This window comes from Pelobates fuscus, chromosome 12, assembly GCF_036172605.1.
Source record: "Pelobates fuscus isolate aPelFus1 chromosome 12, aPelFus1.pri, whole genome shotgun sequence".
Taxonomy (NCBI): Eukaryota; Metazoa; Chordata; class Amphibia; order Anura; family Pelobatidae; genus Pelobates; species Pelobates fuscus.
The window spans coordinates 108989276-109007726 of NC_086328.1; the positions used below are offsets into that span (position 1 = coordinate 108989276).

Sequence of the window (18451 nt, forward strand, 5' to 3'; positions counted from 1 at the left end):
ATCCCAGCTCTAAACCTGCCTCCTTGGCATTGCCCTATGCCAGCTCTAGCTTTGCCCCGGCATTACCCCTCAGCCCAAGTATCTCCATACATTGCCTCCTGCCCCAGCATTGCCCCCCGCACAATGAGTATATCTCTCCCTTGGTTCTATCAGTCTGAGTTTCTGTGGGTAAAACCAATGTAATCGTGTAGGGGACACCCGATCTCTCCGTCATTTAATGGTTCTCCTCCCCCGTGATTGTTTAGGAATAGAGCCCCAGGAATGCCCAGGGGGTGAGTTAATAAGGCAGGGGCGGGTGTGAGAGTGGGCTGGTGTCATGGTTTGTGACAGGCTGGGTTCTGGGATTTTGACTCCCCCCATGTGCAGTAATGGTTTGTTCCCAGGGCTCAGCCAGCTTGCGGAGCTGTCAGTGTGTCAGTGCTGAATGAGCAGCAGGACCAGTCCCTAACTTTCCCTGTGTGCCCAGGATTATCGGGGGGACCTGCACACACACACCCATGGATGGGATCCTGGCTCTCTGGGCGTGTGTGCTCACTGCTAAAGCAGGTAAGGCTGGGGGAGGGGAGGCACAATGGGGGGTAATAATTCCCTTAGATTGCTGATAGGGCAGTGTGGGGGTGGGTGCACACTGCTGGCTGTATTGGGGTTCATTATAAGGGGTGCTAGGTTGGGCTTTAGGTCATTGCTGTGAGTGTGTGTGCAGTGTGTGTGAGAGGTGTGTGCATGTGAGGTGTGTGTGTGTCTTGTAGATGGTTGTATGTGTGCGTATGTCTCTGTGTGTGCTTGTCTGTGTGTGTCTGTGTGTGGGGTTTGTAGCTGGCTGTGCCATGTCTAACACCTGCAGGTTTTCATTACCTGTGTGTGTGTACACGTGTTGTCATTGTGTAGCTCTGTGTATACATTGTGTACATGTATTAGTGAGATACTCAGCAGTACTATAGACTGTGTGTTCTTCTGCTTGGATCTAACATTTGGCACATTGTTAGCAGTTTTGGGTGTATAGAGCCCCTTCCTAATTTGCACCATGCAGGGGGCAAGCCAGCCAGGACAGACACATCGTGCAATCTGTATTAGCAGCTCATTTAAATGTCAGCTGTCTGTTCTCCTGATTAATATTTGGCAGGTGCCTGGAACGGCTCAGTCATTATCTGTGATATGATCATGTCTTATCTGGCTGTGGCCAACATCAAGCAAGGGATGCTGCCCCTTCTGTGCCAGGACCATTTCCCACCTGTGAGTTGGTACAGAGGGAGTGGGACTGCCATGGCTCACAGCCCATGCCAAATGTACAATGGGCACAGTGATTACTCTGCAATGCCATGATATTATTAAGTGGATGTTATAAAACTGTAAACTACTCGTAAGATTACATTAGTGAGTGGCAATTTTAAAACTAACATGGGCACAACTGAACACTGTAATGACATAATTATTACACTTCGTCACCCATCACCAAACTGGGCACTTTCTGATGCCATCTTCCCGCTGGGTATATTGATCATCCTGCAATCTTATGCTGTCACGCCACTACCCCTGGGCAAAGTGGGCACCCTGTAATGCCATGATGTTGCAGCAACAACCCTGGGCAAAAGTTGGCATCAAATAATGCCATTGTGTTAGTGGTGATTACTTACCACTTGGCTTCTGAACAGATACTGTTTGTTTCGCACAATCAATGAGGAGCTGTTTTTTATTAATATAAATATTTCAAATGTGTTAAAGGAAAAATATATCTCAAAAGATAAAACATGTATCTCTTGAAATGTAAATTGGCTAAGATTGCCAGCTGATAAAGGGTTGCCTGTTAATCCGATTTGTCAAATAATAGCATTAATAAAGGTTAGCTCTGGGTGTCCTCATTGTACCAGTTTTTTCCTCCCCCTCTCCAATATCATCCTCACCCCCTCCCCAATGCCTTCAGGGTCTTTTCAATGCATTTCATCCTCTGGATGGCAATAGCAGCTCTGTGTTTGGATCTGACACAGTTGGTGTCTGTAGTGAGGTGGCAATGAGAGGGTTAAGGGCATGTCTATTTCTTTAAGACCTAAGCAATAGGACTCCCAGGTCTTTTGGCCGGAGGCCCTGAATTCAGCACTTTGAAGTCTCATACTCAGGTGTATCATACACCTGACCACTCAGCACCCTTCAAAGGAGTTCTATTGCAGGCATTTTCATGATTAGCAGCAGCACATACCCATGAGAATGATTGTCTATTAATTTTTAATGTATTTTTTCATTCGAGAGCATGAAATACACTTTGGCGGACTTCGATTAGCAATTTAATGTGTCAGTATACAGCAAAGTCATGTGGTTTGGATAATTCTGGAATTTAATAGGTTAAGAGAAGAACATGGCTTCTCCTTTATATCAACAATAAGGAAATTATTATTATTATTATTTTTACACTTTTAAACTGGGATCATTAGAAAACCAGAAGGATTTTATGTGGTTAATTGGTCAGTTGCTGCAATACATGGATGGTTCAAGGGCAGTCTCATCTGTTTCGGGACTAGAACTCCTATTATGCTTTACCAGCTTTGAGGTTGTTAATAGAACACGACTTCGCCTTTTTGGCACACAAATGTTTTTTTTTTTTTTTGGTTTGTTTTCTCTCATCTCATTTTGGAATTATAACAGTTTTGGGATGATTGTATATAAAAGCATGATTGGTCATGTGCTATAAATCAGGAGTGGTCAAAAGAAACCCCAATGGGTTTGATGCACTGCTAGTCTCAAGCATGATGAGAGTAGTGGTCCTGCGATGTATGAGAGTGGGGGTAGTCTAATTTATTCACTCCTGCTTGCAAATTGATATCTCTTTGTTTGAACAAGATAAAAAAACACACTGGGAGATTTCTCCATCCATCAAACATGTAGAAAGGCTAAAAAAATCGATGGCAAGAGTCAAGGTGGCAATTTAAGATGCCTGATAAAAATGAAGATTTGACCCTACGCAGTAATTATTGAAATACACTCATATGAGGATAGACCAGTGGGATGTTGAAGCGTCTTACAGTTAATTTGCTAGTAAATGTATCAGATTGCACTGGTGAGAATCATTATGCAGACAAAAAAAACCCACACAAAACATAGAAATCAAAGTCAGATCAATGTTTAAAATGACAATTGCTATAAGAAAGTCTAATGTGATTTCATTAGAGAATTGAGATTGGATTTTGGCTTCATGAATTTTAATTTCCCTGTAGCTGTTCCCATTTGCAGGTGCTGCTAACCCTGTAATCAAGGCTCATCAATTTAAAGGGCGCTTTAATCAAATTCTAGAGGGGGCTATTCACTAAACCGTGAATTGCGTTGCGAAGCCGATCAAACTACAAAATATTGGCCACTGTATAGGATTTAGGGTGAAAAAAATAATATCTTCTTCAGATGTGTCATTAATAATAAAAGGACACAGCAGCTGCCATTACTCAACTGACTTACGGCACTGTATAGTGATAGTGAGTAGAACTGTGTTGGATTCTCCCGCGTCCTCACGATGAACTCTTCAAGCATATGTATATACATTAACCCTATTGATCCATGTTATTATTGGGTTAATTCGCAGAGATGTGTAAAAACAAATGTAAGGATGTGCACAGATTTATTTATCTACTGTGGAGAATTTATATACTGCACTGTATAATATGTACTGTATAGCACTTATTATCTCTTGGTAATGAATGCACTGCCCTGTAGTGAAATTAGGCTAATTTTGGTGTTTAATTTCGACTTCTAGGCTTATTGCTCCTGAATTTTAACACCTCATATCCCAGAGGGCCACAAACACTTGCCATTAAAGCGTGGTTTATTTTAAGGCTATTATGTGTAAAGAAAAAGCAGACGTTTATGCTCTCAACCTCAAATCAGAGTGAATTGCTAAGTTAATAGCTGGTTTTCGATCAAAACACACGATTTAGAAAAGTCCTCAAACTCCGCTGTAGTCACAGCTGGAACATTGTTGCCTGAATCTTGCAACAGTTGGGAATTCACCACAATTCTCTGTTTGGGGAGCTAAAATCCCTTGTTAGTTCCAAGCTACTACCAATTCACCAGGTTCTCCCCGACACATTTCACCACCTATGCTGATGGGCAGAAAAGGAAAAGGGCTGCTTTGTATTATATAGAATAAATATACCCATTGGAGAGAAATCAATGAATTAATCAATATAATGACCAAAATGGAAATGCCTTGATTACATTATATCACTAACATTATATAAATACTGGGAAACACTTTTAATGTGTTGCCCATGAACAAGAAGATACTATATGGGGTCCAGAAATACATGTTGGATCACTACCACTATGTGGAGTGTCCAAAAAGACCACATACAGGTTTAAAAGCGAGATGTTACTGTCATTGTGCCTGTGAAAATGTAATTAAACCTCTCAAAGTAAGGCTCCCATCTGTTGTCACCTGTCACAGCTGCCAATAGTCTTGGGGAGTGCCCTTTGTTTGGGAAATTCATTACAGCCTCTATTTAAACACATGCCCCCTCCCAACACGCAGCCCACAACGGCCACTAAATATCACATCCAACGGAACAATTAGTAAACCTGTCTCTAATCCTCACCAGCAGGAAATCATTAAATGCAGAGAAATGGAATTTCAGGTTCTATGTAAGTCACCTTTCCCAGCTATTATTCCATAATTTATATAAACCATTTATTAATACAGCTCGCAATCAGTCTTCCACAAGGGATATGTTGAGCCTGATGTTATAGGGTATACAGAGAATTGTAGTGAATTGATAATGGAATTGTAAAATGTAGGCAACAATAGCTTATTTAAAAATAATACCTTATTTGTTTCTTTTGACTGATGGATTGTGGGTAAACTAGCTTAGCTGCTGAAATGGAACTTTGAGCTCCACACATTGTCCAAGGTTGCTAAAGATCAAGTAGTCCCTACGTTTACATGCAGGGTGGCCCAAAAGTAGGTATTCAGTACAGTTTATTTGCACACGTCCTCCATCAATGTTTCCAACTGCTACACTGATATTTAAATGCCAGAAAATTAACTGCCAACATTCCACTATTCTGTTGTGGTGAATTGAATTAATTCAATAGTGTACCTACTTTTGGGCCACCCTGTATATATTGGAGATATTTTGACCCATTATTCTTAAACTTTATATATATACATGCCACAACAATGAAAACAAGACAAAATAGATGGCAAAAAGGATTAATTTATAAACAAAACCTACAAAGTGACAGGATTCCTGGGAACTGTAACCTAACCTACACGGTTCATCTAACGTGTGTGGGAGCCTAGAATGTCCCTTTAATAATATAAACCCACCCAGTGTAGCTAACTGTAACCTAACTTACACAGTGTTGGAACCTTGAGTGTCCCTTTAACCCCTTAAGGACACATGACATGTGTGACATGTCATGATTCCCTTTTATTCCAGAAGTTTGGTCCTTAAGGGGTTAATAATATAAACCCACCCAGTATAGCTAACTGTCAAATAACTTACACAGTGCACCCTTCAAAGAGACACTCTACTCACCATAACAACTTCATCTAGATGAATTTGTTATGGTGCCAGGAGATCCCAGGTGCACTCTTACTATAAGGGGTTGAACTGTTCTCGAGCAGTTTAGTCCCAAAGTTGCCCCCAATGCCATTCTCCAGGTCTCCCAGGTGGCTTCCGGCTTTGGAATTTGAGTTCCAGAAAGTGCGTAGTACAGTCGGGCAGGGACTGCACTGATTGTCTAGAGCTGTCAGCTGATGCTGTAAGCCAATTAGTAGCTCCCCGTTGACAAAACATGATGATAGGCAGCACATGGCAATGCTGCCCTGTAGTCTACTGAATTTAGATGCTGCAGGCCTCCTGGTTGGTTTCTCTCATAATGCTAGATTTATCCTCCTTGCAGACACACCGTCGCTGACCCATGCAGACACACTCACACTGAACCATGCAGACACACACGCAAACTGACCCATGCAGATGCACTCACACAGACCCATGCAGACATACAGTCGCTGTTCCATGCAAACACACTCTCACACTGGCCCATGCAGACACTCACTCTGACCCATGCAGACACATACTGAGCCATGCAGACACCTTGGTGGGCACAGGTGACACAGATGCAAAAGTGTTTAACCCTCTCAGTGTTAGAGGGTCTCCTCTGTATTATAGGGACACTATAGTGATAGAAATGGAAATATGTAACATTTTAATGTTCCTAGTTAGTTTCAGCTCCCCTACCCGAGTGAGCACTGTAAACAATAAAGAAAACAAATGATTTTACTAATTATTACTCCGGTCTTGCTTTTATTCCTGGATATGCTGTTTTACATTTCTAAATGGAAGTTAATAACTTTTTGTTGAATGCTTTTTACTACCTCTTAAATGCTGCCTTTCCTTCTTTACCACAATGGTTTCGGGGTCACTGATCGATTGATTAGAGAAGATCCAGAGCATCTATTTGACTGAGTAATTCTGGGATTATATTACAAGTGCTCATTGATGGTTAAAGTGTAAACGGCCAATTATAATTCACATTGTCACATAGACAACAATAGTGAAATGATATAAAAGGAATAAATTCAATACTAGCTCAATCAATGACTCGAGAAGTATGGCGGTAGGAGCCTCGTGCAGTATGGATTCATCTCACAACCTATATCTTGTTAAAATGTGTAGAAGAACGAATGAATGAAGCAAGTAACATACTGCAAGGGAACCTATAAAGTAGATTGTCATGTCAGGGGAATATTATTGCAAACAGAGCAGCATTGGAGCATTGGCCACATTTGAAATCATGACCTATCTACAGGTAGTAAGCAGAATTAAAGGGACACTCCAGGCACCCAGACCACTTCTGCCCATTGGAGTGGTCTGGGTGCCAACTCCCACTACCCTTAACCCTGCAACTGTAATTATTGCAGTTTTCATAAACTGAAATATTTACCTTGAAGGGTTAAGTCCTCCTCTAGTGGCTGTCTACTAGACAGCCACTAGAGGACACTTCCGTGTTCATAGAACATAAAAAGTGTGCTATAATGTTGCTGGACGTCCTCACGCTATGTGAGGACCTCCAGCGTCGCTGAAATCCCCATAGGAAAGCATTGAAAGCATTATTCAATGCTTTCCTATGGGGAGGTCTAATGCGCGGCGGGGGAGGAGTGTGGACGGACCCTGACCCAGCGCCGAGGGACATTGGCGCTGGATACAGATAAGTCACTGAAGGGGTTTTTACCCCTTCAGCAACTTGGGATGGGGGGTGGGAGGTAGAGGGGACCTGCAGTGCCAGGAAAATGGTTTGTTTTCCTGGCACTAGAGAGACCCCTTAAGTATTTTTTCGGCTCATGAGGGCATTGGGGCAACATGTTTCTGTGAGGCATTTCAAAACCATTCCCTGCACACATGTAATCACTAGTGTGTGCAAAGAATCATGGAACATTTTGAATTTGCATGATGTGCCAAGCTATGCCAAAATAGCATCAATTTGATACAAATTCATATAGTAATAATATATAAATAAACAAGGATTTTTTTAAATAGATATCTTTTGTTTAATTTTAGAATGTGATTTTCTCTATAGTGGCATTTCCTATTTAATGCTTTTATTAAGCCTAATGTAATACACGTAGTCTCTAACCTCTTCAATGCGCTTCTTTACAAACAAGCCTTAAAACGGTTCATTTCCCTGTATTTTACACATCCCTCTTGTTTCTTTCCTTTATAACAGAGAGAGACTATGATTCGCAGTTTACATTATCCTTAAAAAAACCTTTTTAGCACTCTAGGGAGTAGCGAGAGATGCAGTGGAGCCAAGAGAAATTTGGTTAAACTCCAGGTTTTAACATCTCATTCAAAAAATAAAAGCAAAAAAACTATTATTTTTTTTAAATTCATTATAAATGCCTTACTTACCACTGTGCCAAACATTTAAAGTGTCAGAAAACATTTTCATTAAGTCAACATCATTAAGAGAGACGTGTATATATTTCACATGTGAAAATGATGGCTTTGTAGCAGTTACAGGGGACATTAAGCTATCTTCTTGTAGCCTTAGAAACTGTGAAGGCAACCAGGCTTAGCCAGAAGTGTCACCTTGCATCAGTCCTGTGTCAATAATGAAACAAGACAACTGGACTTTGCCTCAAGTTAATTTTGCGTCAAACTTGATGTGGATCGGTATGACCACACCAAATTTATAGCCGTTAATTAAATATTGCAGTGTCACAGACCTATTACGCTTTGGTGCTGCCCTAATGCTGTCAGATGGTAGGGCTACATAAACTCAGCGTTTGCGGGATCGATACCCTATCATGGTTTATAGCCCAAAAGGGCATTTCTACTGGGTTTGCTTGTTCTGGAATTTTTACATTGGCTTACTTATCAACTATCCTGATTTATCTGCACCTAGATCTTCGTCTTTCTATATCCCTTGACCTCGGCCTGTCCTCTAAACATTCCTGCATTTGTTATAACATTAAGGTCGGCCAACTCTGAGGACAAGTAATAGGTTCTGGTTCAGTAGCTCTCCTAGATTTGTGTGTTGGGACCCTTATCCCTACTGACCAGACACATTAACATACACATGGATAACACAGATGGAAAAAGTATCAAATTCATTTTTTAGTTCATTGTTTAGCGAATAAACTTCATCGTGGCTTGTTCAGTGAATTGCGGTGAATCAAGAAGGAAATGAAAAGAAATTGTCAAAATACCTAAGCTGAAAAACCATTCTGAAACGGAGCTATTTCTTCAGCTCGCCCATTCCTTTAGCAACAGTCCAATATTTCCAGTTTAGTGAATAAACCCCGTTGGGTTTTTGGTGCAATTAATAAATCATGGTTTGGGTTTAAAGTCTGAGGTGATTTCTTTATAAATAAGTGATTGTTTTATAGCTTTGGATTTTATTAAAGACACGGAGGCTCCTATTATGCATATCTCTTTCTTTATTTCCTCAGCAGCAAAGATAGAGGAATATAAATATTATCAAAATGAAAGAAAAAACTGTACAGGCATAACGAGTAGCCAATCACATAACAGAGGAAGTAGCTATATAAGTCCTGTGTCTCCCACAATCCCCCTCTTTCTTTGCTGCTTCCTCAGACAGCTAAGTATTTTACTTGAGCTCTCCTACTCATTGCATTTTGTTTACTTGTGATTCATGTTTTGCTTATGCTTGTTTCATTATTGTCGTTTTTATTTATTGTTGATTACTATCTAGTACCTACATCGTTGGTGTATTGGGGGTTTCCCCTAGGGGCTTTACCCGCCGCCGCGGGCTGTTTTCCCTCATACCGCCCCTGTTGCCGCTTCTCGGCGCTATCTCAGCCGCGTGCCCCCTTTTTCTCTGTGGACGCGACTGAGTGTGCTCGTTTCCCCTCTCGCGGGCTGCCCACGCGGGTAGGTGCACGCGCCCCCTCCCCCGCCTGGAGCCGGTCCACGGGCACACCCTGACACGTGCGGCGGCCATTTTGGGCGACCATTCGTTTCACCCTGCTGTGCCGTGCGGTCGGTCCCTTTACTACGGGCCCCCTTACTACACCAACGATCAGGTTTAGCTTTTTCTCTGTTCTGCTGGGTTAATCAACCCATTTCTAGTATTCAGTTTGCTTCTCTCATACCTCATTATGCAGGATAGCAAGGATGGGCCTACCGTCCCCTCTGGGGATTTTCCAGTAGATAATCCTGAGGGCGCTATGGCCTCTCAGGAGCTCCAGGCCCTGTTAGAAGCTACTATGGCTTCCTCCCTTGAAAAGGCTATTGCCTCCGCTATGGGGACTGTCTCATCCTCTTTTGCCCAGTCCCTTCAGTCTGTGCTCTTGCCTTCTATGACTGCCCCTAACCCTCTGAGTGTGGGGTCCCCCTCCCCTGCCCTAACTGTGCCGGGTGCCCGTAAGGCAAAGGCAAAAGCTAGACATGTCGGGTCCCACTCCTCGATGCAGGCTTTGCCTGTCATGATTGACACGCCTCTGGCGGTCGCAGATAGCGCGCATCCCACGCGCACAAGAGCCCCTGGCCGGGCTAAAAAGGCTAGATTGTGGAAACGGGCTAGAGCCCTGGATGATGGGTCGGATACCGACCGGAGTGTGGACAATGATTCCGATGTTATGGAATATGACTCCTATGGGGAGGACGAGTCTGGCGAGGATCAACCCCTTACGGGTGTCACCCCTTCTGGGTCCTCTGCCGTTCCCCGTAGAAAAGTGCCAGACCCCGCTGGGGATAATGAAAAAGGGCTTTTAGACCCACAGGGGAACCCCCTGTTTGACCCGGACGACCTGCGTCACCCGCGGTCTGCCGAATGGGTCCCTCCGGACCATATCGCCCAGTACGTGGCTAAGAGGATTCGCACACCTCTGTCAAAGGAAGGCCGCAATAAATTGCGTGCCGAATGCCCACGACCTTCCCTCCCTGGCGCTGCCTGTAAGACCCCTGAAGTGGACCCTCAGATTGCCCAATTTCTTAATAAGTCTGGGTGGAAGCCTAAAAAGGGTCTTGATCACTCCCTAAAAGGGTGCCAGGATAAGATTCTGGATACGCTGGGCCCCCTGTCTAAGCTGTACGAGCTCCTTGAGGCAGCCCGTAATGGCGAATCAATTCTAGATATGGATGTGGCCATTGGGTGGGTCCAGCGAGCTATATGCCTTGTGGGGAATGCCAACACGGCTATGTCTTCCGAGAGACGCAAGGCTATTCTCTTGAAAATAGACCCTAAACTGGCTGCTATGACCGTAGCTGAACCTGACTCAGCCGATGAGGGGATGTTGTTCGGCACATCCTTTGTGAAGGACATGGGGTCCTATGTAAAAACCTTTACGGCTATTGACAAGGCGCAAGCTAATATGAAGCGCGTCTTCGCGCCCAAGGTTTTCGGTGGGGCCGGGCGTAGCAGGAACCGTCCTCCCGGCCGTGGTTTCCGAGGCTCATTCAGGGCCAACAGAGGTTCCTTTTTCCCCTCTCGAGGGCTCCAGGACCCGAAAACGCCTCCTTTCTTCCCGGCTAGAGGGAGATCGTGGGGCTCTAGATACCCCCGTGGTGGGTCGTCGGGCAGACGCCCTTATGGTGAGTACCCCTTCTTCCCTTCTCGATCAGTTTCGGGTGGCGGGGAGGCTAGCCTTATTTTACCCAAGGTGGGCAGTTATTACCTCAGATGCTTGGGTTCTGCAATGCGTAAAGGGTTACCAACTAGATTTTGTTTCCCTGCCGGTCCAAACGTTTACCCCCAGGGAATTGTCCCTCCCACGGGAACAGGACGCGATGATCTCCGCGGAAGTCGCGGAGATGTTCTCAAAGGGCGCCATCGAAGAATTGCCGTTCGCCACTCCAGGCTTTACGAGCAATCTCTTCCTTGTACCCAAGAAAGGGGGCGGTGTCCGCCCAGTGATAAACCTTCGCCCTCTCAACGCCTTCCTACGCTACCAACATTTCCAGATGGAAGGCATCCATTGTCTCAGAGACCTTCTGAGACAGTCGGATTGGATGGCCAAATTGGACCTGAAGGATGCGTACTTCACGGTTCCAATAGCGATAGAATCCAGGGACTACTTGCACTTCACCTGGCACGGACGGCGTTGGCGTTTTACATGCCTTCCGTTCGGCCTCTCCTCGGCTCCTTGGTGTTTCACCAAGGTTATGAAGCCGGTGGTGTCGTTCCTCCGTACCCGAGGGGTTCGACTAATTATTTACCTGGACGACATCCTGATCATGTCACAGTCGTTGGAATGCCTGAAGTTGCATTTAGACTGGACGATCAACCTCTTACAGAACCTAGGTTTTCTGGTAAACTGGGACAAGTCGGTCCTGACACCCGCCCAGTCTATGGAGTTCCTGGGGTTCCAGGTGGATTCCGTGCGGCAGTTCCTGTACTTACCAGAATCCAAGATAAAAGCCATCCAGAAGGAGCTCCGTCGAGCTCTTCGCGCTTCGGACTTGTCAGTCCGGCAGTTGGCGAGGATCATCGGCCTACTGGTCTCCTCCATTCAGGCGATATTCCCAGGCCCCTTACATTACCGGGCTCTCCAACGGCTCAAGGGGTCACACCTACGTTCGGGTCGATCGTACGAATCCCGACTTTGTCTGGACGAGGAGTCCAGAGACGAGCTGGTATGGTGGTTAGCACACATGGAAGCCTGGAACGGAAAAGCAATTTTCGGTTCCGTTCCGGACGTGGTCATAGAATCAGATGCCAGCTTGCACGGCTGGGGGGCTCGTTGTGGCGACATCTCCACGGGGGGCAGATGGTCCGACGCAGAGAAGTCGTTACACATCAACTGCCTGGAACTCCTGGCGGGGGCCTTTGCGATTCGCAGCCTTACCCCTGGAAAGGCGAACTGCTGTGTTCTCCTCAAATTGGACAACGTATCGGCAGTCCGATACATAAATCACTTGGGCGGAACCAAGTCCAAAATGTTGGCTCTGCTGGCGAAGGACTTTTGGCAGTTCTGCCTCCTACACAACGTCTCGGTGACGGCGGAACACATTCCGGGTCTGGACAATTCAGGTGCGGATTGGAACTCCAGACATTTGAGAGACTCGGGAGACTGGCATTTGCACGCCTCGGTCTTCCAAAGCTTAAACAGGCTGTGGGGTCGGTTCGAGATGGAACTGTTCGCATCTCGACTGAACACTCAGTTACCGAGGTTCTTCAGTTGGAGACCGGACCCGGCGGCAGTGGCGACGGATGCCTTTCTTCAAGAATGGCCTCCAGGCCACCTGTATGCCTTTCCCCCATTCAACATGATCGCTCGTACGATCTCGAAGCTGGTTCGTCACGACTGTTGTCTGACCCTGATCACCCCTCTGTGGAGATCACGGCCGTGGTTCCCTCGTCTGATGGAGTTGTCCATAGACTTCCCTCGTCTGTTGCCGAACTTCCAGGACCTCCTTCTGGATCCGGATGGGAACTCGCACGAATTGGTGCTCCAGCACCAGTTGCCCCTGGTAGCATGGTTCCTTTCAGGGGACGCTGGCTTGTCCCTGACGTTCCACAGTCGACTCTCTTGCTCCTCGATAACGCCTGGGCTCCGGGCACACGATCAGCTTACCGAGCTGCATGGAAGTCTTGGTCTGATTGGTGCATGGAACGGGCAGTGGATCCCATATCTGCCCCTCTCCATTTGATACTGGGGTTTTCTTACAGCCCTGTTCGACTCAGGCAGGGCGTACAGGACTATCAATGTTTTTCGATCGGCCATATCGGCCGGCCATGGTGGTTTGGAAGGTGTACCCATCGGCAAACATCCTTTTGTATGCCGTCTTCTCAAGGGTATTCGCTTCGTCCGTCCGCCTAGGTCGCGGTTTTCGACATTTTGGGACGTCAACATTGTGTTGCGTTTTCTGTCGGATTGGTACCCTAACCAGGACTTGACTCTTAAACAACTATCCTCCAAGATGGTTATGCTGTTTTGCCTGGTCTCTTGTAAGAGAGTCTCCGATGTTAGGGCTCTTGACTGGGGTGCCTTTGTGTTTACGCCGGATGGCGTTACTTTTACCATATCTAGGAGAACTAAGTCGGCGTCCAAATCCTTCGTATATCCTAGATTCCCGTTGTGTCCGGCGCTCTGCCCGGTGGATTGTTTGAAGGCCTATCTAGAGGCTACACGTGCGGTGCGCTCATCTGAACGCCATCCCCTATTCATTTCGTTTAAGGCTCCTCATCGCCCAGTATCGACTCCGACGCTGGCGCGTTGGATTCGTTGGCTTTTATCCCTAGCGGGTATAGACACATCTGTCTTTACGCCTCATTCTGTAAGGGGTGCTATGGCCTCGAAGGCATCCACAGTTGGTTGCCGCCTAGAGGACATCATGCGCGCAGCGGACTGGTCCCGAGAGTCGACCTTCAGAGACTTCTATTTCAGACCAATTGAACACGTCGCATCTCAGGTGATAGCACAGCTTTAAACTTGCATAATAGGAGCCTCCGTGTCTTTAATAAAATTCCTAGATTTTACTAGTAACATGACGTAAAGTCATGATTTTATTAAAGACACGGAGGCGAGTATTATTCCCTCCCACCCTCCCGGTGTGGATTTGGGATGGGAGATGCTTCGATGCAATACAAGTACGTGGGCAATTGGGTCTGTATTGAGTTCATGTTTTTTGTACTGTGCAGTTTTTATCATGCTTAGATGATTTGACAGTTTTATATTGATTTTTAATCATGTATATATTCTATTTCAGAATCATGTTTCATGTAGATCCCTCACGTTTATGTTTGGTAAGTCTACAGTTGGAGTTTGGAAATTACCATATTTTTCTATCTTTTTTAGCTTGAAGTTCTCGTTTTGTTTCCCGTTTCCTGTTTGGATCAAGTGGGACATCGTTTATCTTACCTGGTCTTCGGTTGCGCAAGAAAGAGGGGGATTGTGGGAGACACAGGACTTATATAGCTACTTCCTCTGTTATGTGATTGGCTACTCGTTATGCCTGTACAGTTTTTTCTTTCATTTTGATAATATTTATATTCCTCTATCTTTGCTGCTGAGGAAATAAAGAAAGAGATATGCATAATACTCGCCTCCGTGTCTTTAATAAAATCATGACTTTACGTCATGTTACTAGTAAAATCTAGGAATTAAAGGTGCAAGTCATGTTAATGACACTTTCTGCTAAGCTCTGCAATACTGTGATCTTCACATCCCTCCCCCCCCCCCCGTGACAAAGTAATGTGTACCTCGTTAGTCTGTAGGTGCAAATTGCGCACAATGCATAATTTGAAAAGCAGCTTTCCTGGATGCCACATGAGGCTGGCATTGAGTGTATTTTAGCTGGCAAACCGCTGACATAATATCCGCACCTTGCTGTGGAGCATTGCATTGGACCATTGCGGAGGAGGCCATGCCTCCTCAATGATGTCACAGGAGGCGAGCAGTATTGAGGGAGACTCTGTGCTGGGAAAAGGCAAGTGAAACCTTTATTTGATTACTTTTACTGGAGAGAGGGGGGTTGTATATGACTAGGGACATTTGTACAGATCACGTTATAATATGTTGGATCTTGGTTACGGCGGAATAACGTTTAATATCAGCCTCAAACTGATTAAATCTCAGCATTTTTAGTACATAGCGCTTCACTTAAACAACGAACAAAACAAAACATAATTGGCTATAAATAAGGCATTTATGCACAAAATGGTGTCTGTTGGGGATTCCCAGAGGCAATCCGAGAGTCTTTTATCACACGTGGTAGAGTGCATTGATGACCTGCAGCTCATTAATTATTTATTAAATGCTATGTCTTCAATGATGGCGGCTGGAGTTCAGTGAATCTCTGAACGTGAAATGCAGACAATTGCAAAGCACACTATCAAATAAATTATACAAAGAAATGGATACAGGTGACAACAAAAAATAGCCAGAGTGGTTATGGTGAGGTAGGCCAAAGATGCATATAGACCAGTCTTTCTTTACCCTTGTGTTGGGACCCACAACATCATAACCATTCCACTGTGCTGGTTTTAATAAAATTTGGAAAAGTCACGTTGTAGTCATTCAGCCCCAAGGCAAGCACTCATAATAAACTATTTATAGCAGTGCCACTACCTTCCCCTGGGCAATGGTGAACCTTCTGACACTGGGAAAGGCCTAATGAAGGTATTTTTAAGAATGAATTTTAGAACTGGTTACCATAGTAATGTCATATAATTCAGGTTTCTATCAAAAAAGTTGAAGGATCACTAAAGTCACCCAGACCACTTTATCTCAATGCATTGGTCTGGGAGCAATGATCCTTTCATTTAACCCTTCACAGTATAACATTGCCATTATTAAGAAAGGACATTGTTTACTTGAAGAGCTAAACACATCTCTCTAGTGGAGTCTATGGTAAAGGTGAGTAAAGCCTTCAGTTTGTTAATTTTACTGGAGAAAGATATAATTACAGGGTTATTTACTAAAGTGAGAATTTCCCATTTAAGGCCTGTGTAGTTGAACTAAAAGCAGAGTGGTTGTCCCCTAGCCATCAATCACCCTTTTTTACCACCAATCATCTCCTTTTTTGGAACCAGAAGCGCAACTGCGAACACCAAAGCCAATGAAAATGCTCATCCATCGTACAAGTTGTTTGCTCAGTTGTATGTCCGTATGACGCTTCGGAGATACAGAATTTGGCTAAACTAAAGTGGACTAAATTTGAACGAAGTGAAAAGCGACGCAAGCCAAACGCACAAACTGTGCCCGAGTATTTCTGGGTTAAATGAAGAATCTCTCACGCTCCCGGGCACATCTGCTATCAGTCGTGTTTCCTTTACTAATTCCCCCATGGGGCGATTCCCTGACAAGAATTTATTGTTGTTTTATTAGAGGATATATGATCCATGCATTGTGTGTGCACAGGGACAGTGACTCTGGGGTAACCGTACAGCAATCTGAAGCCTGCGGGTCGGATTATTCGTTAGCTACTGCAGTAAATCTTTTTATTTTCTTATTTTTTTTGTTTTGCTGCCATGTTTAATTTGCTGATGTAATCTCTGTTTGTAATGTCATCACTTGTTGCTTAATAGAATGGAAACCCTTATCTCATCATGCGAGTCAGACACTCTCATTAATACAGTGCAGAGGGACGAGTATTTTTAGAATTCTTAATGAACACTTTATGCCTCTCACTGCTAACTGTAACAATATTATTCTTTGAACAACAGAGAAAAGTAAACATTTTATATTATCCAATAAGTGTGTAATGAGGACAATAAAGCATGACATTATCTTATTTGATTGTAAGCTCTTTGGGATAGTAATACTCTCTGTAATTTTGTCCTTGTCTGGGAATATCGCTAGATACATTACTTATCAGTACTATTATTCTCATTGTGCAAAACATCTACATGTACATAGGAGCGTTTATAAATATCGCTAGTAACGGAGGTTGATTTATATGGGGGTTTTATTGCTAGTTGCCCTAGGGACATAGTTTTTTTGGGAACAACTTTAGAACAAAAGATGAAATATGACTCTTTCAGTAACACCTAGTTCAAGCAGGGTCTCCAGGGTCCTCTGCTTTTTATATTTAGAAGACAAACTGTGATTTGTCTACATTAGTATAAGCTTGTTACTCTGTTGTGAACATTTTCTGATATATTAATGGCCCTATCAAATTTTGCCAGAGAGCAACAGAAATTCTTAAAGGAAAACTGTATTTTTTTTAATGTTATGTTAATTCTTTTAGGTCTACTGTATTTTCTAGCAGTAATGGAACAGCTTAACTGACAGATATTGTTTAAAAGTAAACATCCCCCTACCTTTATTCATGCACCACCAGCAGTCTTTTTACAACACTCTGCCCCACGCCTTGTAATGTCATCAGGTCACAGGACATTGGTCCAATCAAATGCTTCTCATTTAAAGGCAATGTGCACCCTAGGCGCTTGTGCATCTCTCGCTACAATCTGTCAAAGAGCTTTGAAGGGGCTGTAGGAAAAGGACAGCCAATGCGTGCTGACATCTGGGAATGTTTGGGTTTCAGTGCTCTTTCTGATACAAAGGCGCTTGGGGTCTTGAGTAGAAACTACTCTTTCAAGAGAACAAAAAACTATTTGGGAAACTGAGTAAAGGGGCACATGATTATGGCACCATAACAACTTAAAAACGAAGTTCTTTTTAATCCCCATAGTGTTCCATTAACCTTTTTGTGACTAACCGCTGGTAATGTGTAGATTTCTCATTCTCTTGCTAAAACTACCCCTGAATTAATGTTAAATGTGTCAGGCCTTCATTGCACATTGTATACATTTCATAAAATTTCCTCCAAGTTAAAAGGAACCTATTTGCGACTACCTAGAAGCATAAGATAAAAGGGTAACAAGGTAGAACTCAGGGTGACTAAAACGGATTCCAAATAATATTTCTTGGTTAAACTGGTTATACGTGTTAAACCATCACTTACATTAAAGCCAGTCCATTAAAAACATAGGCTATAGCAGTTGAGTCAAATAGAGTGATATTTTCATTATAATCTATAATTATTTTTTAAAGGAACACTATAGTCACCTAAATTACTTTAGCTAAATAAAGCAGTTTTAGTGCATAGATCATTCCCCTGCAATTTTACTGCTCAATTCACTGTCATTTAGGAGTTAAATCACTTTGTTTCTGTTTATGCAGCCCTAGCCACACCTCCCTTGGCTATGATTGACAGATCTTGCATGAAAAAAAAACTGGTTTCACTTTCAAACAGATGTAATTTACCTTAAATAATTGTATCTTTAAAGCGAACTTTAATCACATACAGGAGGCTCTTGCAGGGTCTAGCAAGCTATTAACATAGCAGGGGATAAGAAAATCTTAATTAAACAGAACTTGCAATAAAGAAAGCCTAAATAGGGCTCTCTTTACAGGAAGTGTTTATGGAAGGCTGTGCAAGTCACATGCAGGGAGGTGTGACTAGGGTTCATAAACAAAGGGATTTAACTCCTAAATGGCAGAGGATTGAGCAGTGAGACTGCAGGGGCATGTTCTATACACCAAAACTGCTTCATTAGG

At 43.8% G+C, this 18451-nt stretch overlaps 1 protein-coding gene across 3 annotated transcripts in view; it reads left to right on the plus strand.

Moving 5' to 3' along the window:
• Positions 1-428: 428 nt before the first annotated feature.
• The window catches only part of NELL1 (neural EGFL like 1), a 485858-nt gene continuing 467835 nt past the window's right edge, over positions 429-18451 (plus strand). For all 3 annotated transcript variants that reach the window (XM_063437855.1, XM_063437857.1, XM_063437856.1), the window contains exon 1: positions 429-546. In XM_063437855.1, the coding sequence (XP_063293925.1) occupies positions 498-546 (49 nt within the window). In that variant the 5' untranslated portion in view covers positions 429-497. The remainder of the gene's footprint in view (positions 547-18451) is intronic.